The sequence below is a fragment of the Ostrea edulis genome, chromosome 3 (assembly GCF_947568905.1).
Source record: "Ostrea edulis chromosome 3, xbOstEdul1.1, whole genome shotgun sequence".
Lineage (NCBI taxonomy): Eukaryota > Metazoa > Mollusca > Bivalvia > Ostreida > Ostreidae > Ostrea > Ostrea edulis.
Window position 1 is genome coordinate 44,543,925 of NC_079166.1, and position 10,252 is coordinate 44,554,176.

Consider the following 10,252-nt stretch of genomic DNA (forward strand, 5'->3'; position numbering starts at 1 on the left):
GACGTTGTATACGGTGTTATTGCAACAAAACATAACAATGGTGAGCCGGACAAAGCAAGTCATAAAAATTCACTATGACCTTGACCTTGGAGGTGTGACTGTGCATTATTGTCATGACACACCATTTCGCCATAAGGAATATCTCCACAAAGTATCACTTTTCTCCCAGGCATCTTGAAGGTATCAACTGCACACAGCAACGGACAGACAACGCTGAAAAATAATACGCTTCGTCGGAAGACAGTTATTTGTTATCATACGGTGATTGATGGAACAGAGTGTTAATCATAGGACAATTTAACTGAATACCGTAAATTAATATCAATCATAGGACCGTGTTTAATGGACGTATATAACAAATGAGAAGATCGTTAATTAATATTCACCCACATTGATTGGTGAGAATGAAATAGAAGTTTAAACTATACGCAAAGGTTTACTTGCTAAAAACAAGATACAATATCTAAACTTTCCGCACATGACTTTACCCGGAAAACATGAATATTGATGATATTATTGGCTGCTTTTCATTTTCGACTCACTTTTATGTAGCGCATGTCATCACCGCAGAATCATTCACTAATATCAAAGTCCTTGTGGAACATGCATCTTCCTATGGATGCTGTCGCATGTAAGGTAATCGGCCTGTATCTCACGACGCTGGGGCTCACTCACTTCTGTTCTTCCCAGTGTGTTGATACTAGACATTTGAACTTCCAGAGAAAAGAAAACTCCTCCATTGGAGATGGACATGCTTTTAAGATTTTGTCCAATGCTGACATATGGCTTTGCATGGAGTTATGCTACAAGTATACACTGTGTCGCTCAGTTGATTGGGACCGAGACAAAACTACATGCAGATTAAACGTGAGATCCGCCACCGATAATCCCAGTTTACTTGTGACCAAACAACGCAATATCCATGTTGACCGGGAACATTTTCCAGAGGTATGGGAGATGAATTTCCGTCCTAATAGAAAACGTTCTAGATTATAACACATTGTAAACCTAAACTAAATTTACATTGTGTATCAATTTGAATTTTAGATAGTTGCAGGGGATTGCCTACATCATTCCTGTAATAATGTATCCATTTGCATCCGCGGTAATTGTGTTCCTACATTACAAGGTAGTGTACTGAATCTAATATTTATTTGAGACTGAAAACTTCACAAATACTGTTTCTATGAGAGAAAAAATATTGTACGGACTAAGGAAATTTACAATCATGACTATATGATTATGATTATTATTATACAAAATTTATAAAGCGCTAAATATAATACAGGTTGTATAAAAGTACTCTAAAGCGCTGTACATAAAACAATCATGGACATCAGAGCATAACAAATTACTTAATAAATACTAGAGCTTAAACATGCAAGTTAAAAACGCGTAAGAATATACATATAACTTTAAAAGGACTAGTAATGTTCACATGTAAAATTGATATTAGAAAATGTAGTAGTAAAATAGTCCTCGATCACTGAAAGCTTTTATCAGTACTCTTGCAGAATATAGGTAGAAGTCTACAAGTGTTTCTGTACATCGTGATTTTCTTCTCATATTTGAATAATATTAACAAAGCCGTTATATTTCAGACAAGACCTGTGGGCCTCTCCCCGCCGTCCCTCACGCCGAAGGGACTCTCCCTTTCGGTCCCTTTCCTGTAGGACATACCCACAACTACACATCGTGTTCGATCGGCTACATGCCGTCCGGTGACCCGTACACTTCCTGTCAGGATGATGGGAAATGGTCGGACATGACCTTTGAATACAAAGGTTATTTGATAAATGGCAAGTTTCTATTTACATGGTACGTACATTCTCAATAAAAAAATATAGCACATCAAATTAGTCCTCCTGTTAGATTTCAAATAATTTGAACTGGAAACATATTACATGTACTGTTTTCGAAAATATTACATGTACCTACAGCTTAGTTTACAAAAGGTCCTATTATTCATAACCATATGCATGATACTGATGGTGTGTGGCAGTTAGGAAACACATAGAATTAATATATTAGAAATAAAATGCGTATCTATAAATCGGAATTTTCAAAGTCATAAAAAAGCAAAACTTAAATTCATATTGTAGCCCCATGTAGTGTATATATTTTTTTCAACAATTGCAGACCAATGCTTTCATAACGGTACCTACAGAGCAGATCAGAGGTGCTACTACTTTGGGAATATCACAATGAACTCTACTGCAGCTCAAGTAAGCCTTCTATTATCGTGAACGTTTAGGAGAATCTGATCATTGATCGTTGTTATCAATGTCCGCCCAATCAGCAAACCTCGGCCAATCTCGCCACTCTCATTCCTACAGCGGAATAACACATCGTCATGATGACTGACCCTCCTTTCAAAACACGAAATGTAAAATTAATATCAGCAATATATCCCTTGACCTTTTAAATTGCATGATAAAATCTACACGGGCTAAGTCGGTTACATATAAGGTGTCGATCTGTAGATCATAGGATCGAGTCTAACAGGGTTTTTGCGAGAAGCTCTCTGTACTATTTCTTTTATTTCAAAATATTATTGTACAGATCCTCCACTTTCCATTCACAACATTTTTCTCCGGTTTTATTCCTCTTTAATCTGGGCCCTGGTTTTCGAAATTGTCTGAGGAATGAGACATATATCAAGATGGTCTTAGGTTTTTTAACATGCTTAAGTCATAAGACATGTTTTCAATTGAGTCCTTAATTAGGATTCCTCATAAGACCTTAGGACGTTAAGCAACATATCTTAGGATGTGAAGTTTGAATTTCGTGACATGACTTTTTAATAATAAAAAAAACTAATCTTCGTTGCTTTTATACAAACGTATCGATAGATAATCCGGAAAAGCACGGATAAATGTTTCTCCGGCTCATTTTTTAACCATTGTCAATTACTTGTTCTTGATAAAACAATATACATGTACATACCAATCATGCGCGTCTTTATTCACATGTAAACAAGCAAATAATAGAAAGGGGTAGATGTGCATGCGTTACAAAAAAAAAACGTCAAGCAATTATTAATAAACAATATTGGTGCCATCTTTTTGGTATTAGTAGTGTTTTCAGATGTATTTTGGATGAGATCAATTTGGGTAATTTACTTGTTTATTTGCAAACCTAGTCTTTAGTAAACGGTTGTTTGTATTAAATTGTCCTAGCCAATTAATTTTGTATATTGTGGTATATTACGTCATTTGTTTGAACTTAATTAATTATTCATTTTCACCTCACATATCATATAATAATTGATCATTTTTATAATCCCATGCAATTGTAGTTGATAGATTTTTTTTAATTTTGTAAACGTATATCATCCTTTAAATTAATTGATATAAATGTCTAAATCAAATTTTTTTCTCATTTCTATGAATTAAACTAAACGTGAATTCAAAAGAATTTTCACTTTTTTGCTTCAAAATTAATGTTATAATATTTTTCATTTGTAAAATGTTGTTAAAAAATGTGATAATCTTATGACAATCTTAAAAGACCATTCTAAGTCCAACTTTGTTGGGACAATCCTCAGGCATCATTGATTTACAATTTTCCGAAGATAGTCCTAAGACTGTCGTAAGATTTGTCCTAAGATATATCCTAGGATCAATCTTGGCATACTTTCGAAAACCAGGTTCCTGTGTAAACATATACTTCTCCGGCTGCTATAATTTGACTGCAGGATCGGACAAATAATTACATGTTACCATTACGCAGAATCGGGTATAAAAGTTGATTAAGCGTATTCAAAGTTCAAATTATAAGGAATGTCAAATATCGCAGATTAAAAAATCCTAGATATTTCTGATAATCGCAGATTTAGTTAGGTGGGGTATGGAATCACTCGGGGTGTGCCGAGTGTCCTTTACAAACTTGATAAATTCCTGCGAGATGTTTCTGTTTTTGCATTGATGTTCAATAAGATGAGAGTTAAAAGAAAAAGAAGAATAGAACAGTAAATCACCTGCAATGTTCGGCATGGTCTTGCCTCTTTATTTTAATTGTTTTACAGGATTTCTGTTCCGCCAGAAACATGCATTTGGTCCGTATTGAGACACCGTTGGAATGGAAAATCTTGCAGCCACTTCTTTGTATGTACTAAGTAAAAAGCTTAGCAAGTCGTCATAGAAATGTTTTTATTTGAAAAGGAGAAAAAACGTTTTCGTGTTTAAATGTGTATGGTCCGAATTTCAACAATTTTTCCACCTTGCATCTTTGCACGTATCTAAGAGGTTCTACGACATGTCACACATTATTTCACTTTTTTAAATCAGAGTTATTTGATTTTAAATCGGTATTTACATGCAACTGTCACTCGGCCATTTGTAGATCAAGTGACAGTCGCGTGTCCAGTTCAGACTTTCAAAGGTAACATCACGATGCCTTTAGAATGTGGATATAAGAGGAAACCTTTGATAGATCTCTTACTGCGGTGTAGCTTGATTCGTGTATTGTTTACGCATTTTAACTTCGTTATTTCCCCTTTGCTAACCTATAAAGGGGCCTCCGTAGCCGAGTGGTTAGAGTATCGCGCTCGAAATCCCAAGGCCTCTCACCTCTGTCGGCGTGAATCAAGTGAGAAAGTTTTCCAGTTTACTTTCGGTAGGTCGGTGGTCTCTTCCCAGGTACATTGTGTCTGGGTTCTCTCTTCCACCAATAAAAAACTGGGCGCCACCAGATAACTGAAAAATTGTTGAGTGTGGCGGAAAACACCAATCAATCAATCTAATGTATAAACTTTAATTCTGCATTTTTGTTATATAACATCGCAGATAGACAAATACATCCCCAACAACGAAATACCTCTTCTTCAGCACTTCTCCGACTACAGAACACTTTCCTAAAGAAGTTTTTGATTGGCAATTACGGCAAGTTTTGTTTGACAGGCATGTATAAGTGGTACATGCACTTGAGTTGAGTAACACATAATGAATTATTATTCTCCTCGATAGGAATAAAGTCTGTTACCTCGAGATATAGTTCCACTTAGGCTTGATTGCGTATGTGTACAGGGAATTTACAATTTTCTTTCACTTAAAAGCTTTTTATAGAAAGACTAAACATGCATTTTAGCTACTTGTACATTATTGAAGGAACCGCATGGATTTTAACTAGATTATTGAAGTAAAATATTTACATTTTGCACCCAAAAAAAAATAATATAAAAGATATGTTGAAAAGGTGAAATAAAAAATGTAAAGGTGTGACGTGAGGTGGATTCGAACCGTGACATAAAGGAGCCTAGGTAGTTAGTACACAGTGACAGTTACTGACATACACTAACTTCAATCATTGAGGGTATGAATGAAAAGACGGAAAAAAAACCGAGCCGTGATCAATCTCATAAGTCCTATAAGGAATAAATACAAAATTAAGAGTGGGGCAAATACGAACCCCTAGATATACCAGAGATGGGGGTTAGTTACCTAGGAGAAGTAAGCATACCCATTGACGGCTCAAACCCGCCGTGAGCCCTGTATCTTGATCAGGTAATCGGAGTAATCCGTATACAAAATCAGTATGTAAAGAACGGGCTACCAATTGGTATGAAAGATGGCAGACAGCATTTGACCCAATGACAGGTTGTACTGGCAAACTACATCGTTATAATGACCATATAATTTGCGAAATGCTGACTTTAAACGAGATTGTTAAAACCCTTGTAACATCAATTTGTTTTCAGCAGCCTGTTTCGATTTTAAAAAACTGATGTCAGATATGTAGAACAAGCCCTTGCGTATCGAATCAGTGAATTGAGAGACATAAACGCCATCTGTAGGTGATGATGGAATATTGCTAAACAAGTATTGGAAGTTGACGATGGAGAAGCTGAAGTTGAGTTGTTACTTTGCCGTTAACATCAATTTTTGTAGGTTTTGTGTGAATTTCGACCCAAGGCAGGGGTGTTTCTAAAAATCCTATTGCAAATTGGTCTTACGATTGCAACCTATCAAAATATTATAATATCATATTGGGACAGGTCTGCCCTGAAGGATTCATGCCAAAATCGGTGTTAAAATAGAGAAAACACTGTTTAGGTCAAATTCAAGGTTATGTTTAGCAACGCAATGAATAAGATTTAGGTTTAAATTGTAAATTTAAAATATTCAAACATGCGGCAAACAAAAAAAGCAATCGATAGATAAATGAATAAAAATAAAACGCAATGAAAATTGATATAACAATGCAACTTTTTCCGGAAAATTGTTCTCCCCTGTGGGTTTTTTCTTTTGTTACCCTGGATTGGTTCTTTAACAATGAGCGAAACCAAAGCTGGCGAATATAATAACATTGTAAAATTTCTTTTAACACCTAACTTAATGCATTATTGCGTAATATTTCTGAACGAATCGTTTATTTTTTTTTATTTGACCTTTCTACGCCTTCCTACGTTATCAATAGAATTGTTTTGTGGAATGTATCCGCGATTATATAAAACGATATGCACTGCCGCAAATGTGTTCTTTTCACTTTGACGCAAGATGTTCCGATATATGAATTATTAAATCTATATTCTGACTTTTCAGTCGGTAGGTACTGGACGGCTGGTTACTTCACCGTCTTGAGTAAGATCGACAACATCACAGCCTTCTACTGGGGACCGTGGAATGATAAAGAAAGTGTAATAAAGTTCTTTTCCTGGGCGCCTGGACAGCCAGACGATCCGTCAATTCAGCCCAACATTACAGTTAATAGCACTGGCTGGTATGACGAGAGGGAGGATGTTGATATATACGCACTGTGTGAAGATGACGGGGCATAAACTAGAAATACACACGCTTATATCATTAATGATGTTATCAAAGGCACGAGGATTTCTAATATAGGAATTGTCAATATCATTTACTATAGTAAGTAAATGGTGTGCCCCATACTTTAGTATCATTATTTTTTTAAAATATCAAAAAGTACAATGTGTTACAGTACTTGCTAATTTTTGTATGTATTTCTGAAAACTAGAATAAACAAGACTTTCTAATCCGTTCCTAAAGATCATAACAAATCTAGATTGGTACATTAAAGCACTGAAAGTAAGTAGAAACGCTAGGCTTGGTTAGTATTGATGCTGTATGGATATACAATTTATAATAGTAATACTAGCGTATTAAAACACAATTTTAAATAATTTGTTTCATAACCAATTAATGGAAAAAATGAAATGCTGGAACACTTTTCTAAGCAATTATAAATGCATGTTATACTAGTATTGGAGATGGCTTCCTTATTATTGATTGTCTTTACGTCCTGTCTAGAATTTTCCACTCATATTGAGACATCACCAGCTGTAGGTGAAGTACCATAATTTCGACCTATGTTTGGCGCAGAGGGTGACCGTAGCAGTGAGGTTCTTTATCGTGACAACGCCTGCAGCGACACGGGACCTCCGTTTTAAGGTCATATCCGAAAGACCCATGATTTTCTCTTCTAAGTGCCGAGCCTTTCGCAAAGACCAATCCCTACCTATTTCAAGGTCTTAGGTTTGACGCGGTCATGACACAAGCAGGGCTCGAAGTCATGACCTCCCGGTTACGAAACGTAGAAGTTTTTGAATAAATTCTGCTTTATAAGGATATGAAAACACATCAGCCAACAAAGGGGCACAATTTGTGCCCATGAGAATTCCAACAGACTGTCGAAAGACATGATCACCAAAACTAAGGAGATAGTGTCAATGAGTAACTGGAGTATATTTCTTATTTCAACTTCAGAGTACTTGTGCGTGAAATCAGAGTGGTGTTTAACAAAGCAATTTTTTGGATGACTGATCACTAGATAGAAATATTTCCGTTTTCCATTTTCATTAAAGAAGCAACTGTCTATGCTGTCAATAAGCCTAGTCTTTAACCTAGCGTGTGGAATGGTCGTGTACAGTGTTGAAAAGTCATATGTTTAAAGTTGTTGATTTGAGAAATGTTTTGCAATTTCAACTTTACTAAAATTTCTTCAGAATTTCTTGGAATCCACATTTGATTTACACCACTTCTGACATATGTAGTCGCACGGTACGTTTGAAGATTATCCTTCACAACAAGAGATTTTTTTCATGGCCTTCAACTCGACATTTGGATATATCGACAACGTATTATCTATTATTGTCACAATCAATTATCGATTTTGTAAATATCCTTTACTGACCCTCGTTGTTTCTCTACGTTTTCTATGAATTTATCCTGTGTGGAGCCCCAATTTTCCTAGTTTCTTGCAATGGTCAGCATAATAGCATAATAGACTCTAGCTGGGTTATTCTACCCGCTTTGAAAGGCCTATATAAACCTGAGTTCTTTCACTATAGAAGCGCACGATTTTCTAGAGACAAGATATGAGCTACGCAGCATTCTTAACAAGTTCTTGACTAAATTTTATGGTAATAGCATCTCCAGACGGGGTAAGTTCACTTTTATTTTTATTGAAATATCTTAATTTGCTCATTGTAGTTTCTGTGAAATTTATTTGAAGCCAAATATTCTATAGATTTACGGACCATCGTTGCCACGTGTTCATAGCTAGAGTCAAGTCATTCTTATCAGAATTTAACTCAGTCGTTTAGCAATTTATAGGAATACAGGCACGTTGTTTCATGAATACTGCTATGTATTATGAAGAGTATTACTGTTAGCACTGTTTGCCGTTCTTTACGGTGTGTAAATCCATGTATATTTTGAGTGTCAACAAAAGCGCTCTGATATTTATATGACTCAATGTTAGGGACATTGTCATATTGTGCTTTATTGTTTAAGGTTTCCGGGGTAGGCTTATCAATAATGCCAGGACAAGGTTCCCGACATTAACCTGTGCCAGTAGTGGACAGGTACAGACGAGGCTCTGGATATTACCTACTTCCCAGTCAAACATGAGGATAAGGTTCCGGAGGATTCTTATGGCGGAGTTTCCGTATGTCATAGTGGAGGAATCTCCAAGTCGACTTAGTAGCATGTGGTACACGTGGAACGGTCGTCATATCATTCACAGTCTAGGAACAGAATTCATGTGAAGTGGGAAACGGATACAGACGGGCAACAGAAACAAAGCAAGGCCATATTCAAAGGATATAGACACTTAATCATCTATACTTAGTGTATTATATTGATGGTTTTATTGTAAATATCTGTACATGTATATAAAACAATCTTTGTATTTACTGATCAGAGTGTCGGTCAATCGTGACAATTAACAATAATAACTTTCATTCATATGTCAATTCGATATGTCCCCGTGAACTTGAAATAAAAGACACCACAGAGTCGTCCATTTCTGCTTCATACTTAGATATCTTATTGAAAGTAGAGAGTAACGGCAAACTCAACTTTATGATAAACAGGATGATTTCAACTTCTCCATCGTCAACTTCCCATATTTATGTACCAATATTCCATTGTCACTTGCATATGGTGTTTATATTTCAGAACTGATTCGAAACGCAAGAGCTTGTTCTGTGTATGGTCAGTTTTTAAATCAAGGCTACTGACAAGCAAGTTGATGGTGCAAGGGTTTCAACAGTGTTCTTTAAAGTCAGCATTTTGCAAATTATATGGTCGTTATAAGGATCTAGTTTTGAAAGACAACCTATCATTGAGTCAATTGATGTCTCACGTGTTTCATACCGATTATTATGCCGTTCTTGGTACACTGATTTTGACTACGGATAACTCCGTTTACCTGACCAAGATCTAGGGCTCATGGTGTGTGTGTGTGACTAGTCGACAGGGGATGCTTACTATTCCTAGGCATCTGGACGCCGTTTCATCAATAAGTGTAAATTTTCAACTAACTAAGTCTTACGCCGACTACGTAAATCTAGTTACGTATAATCTTAGTTTAGCGTAAATACATCCGTACGTTACTACTCGACTAAGTTTTCAACTAAGCTTACGTGCTTAGTTATCGCGTCCTGAGCATGCGTACATCATACTTTCGGTTTTTACACTTGTTGTCTGGACCAAAATAATGAATGAAAACAACGCAAAGAAAATGCATAAGCGGAATTGGGAGGAGACAGAGATGGCCGTGTTGGTAGAGGCAGTAAAATTTTCCTATACCATACTATTTGGGCACTGCATACTAAATCAAACATATCACTCCATAAACAAAATTTGTTTATATTTATATAGGCCTATGTATATATTTAAAACATCTCTTCTTGTACAAAAAGTATTTGTTTTATTATTTGAAAGTTTATTATATTTTAAGTGCATGTAGATCGACACGATACATCTACATTGTATATATATATATTAAC

General features: G+C 35.8%; 2 protein-coding genes across 2 annotated transcripts; both read left to right on the forward strand.

Annotated features, from left to right (window-relative positions):
* Positions 1 to 603: 603 nt before the first annotated feature.
* Positions 604 to 1,837, forward strand: LOC130053566 (uncharacterized). Its single transcript, XM_056160909.1, has 3 exons — positions 604 to 948; positions 1,048 to 1,129; positions 1,602 to 1,837. Exons 1-3 carry the CDS (start codon positions 604 to 606, stop codon positions 1,835 to 1,837), a joined length of 663 nt encoding a protein of 220 aa, XP_056016884.1.
* A 347-nt stretch (positions 1,838 to 2,184) lies between these two features.
* LOC125673781 (uncharacterized) lies at positions 2,185 to 6,976 on the forward strand. The gene is made up of 3 exons (XM_056157901.1): positions 2,185 to 2,225; positions 4,028 to 4,106; positions 6,543 to 6,976. The coding sequence occupies exons 1-3, from the start codon at positions 2,205 to 2,207 to the stop codon at positions 6,776 to 6,778; spliced, it is 336 nt and encodes a 111-aa protein (XP_056013876.1). The 5' UTR covers positions 2,185 to 2,204; the 3' UTR covers positions 6,779 to 6,976.
* Positions 6,977 to 10,252: the final 3,276 nt, after the last annotated feature.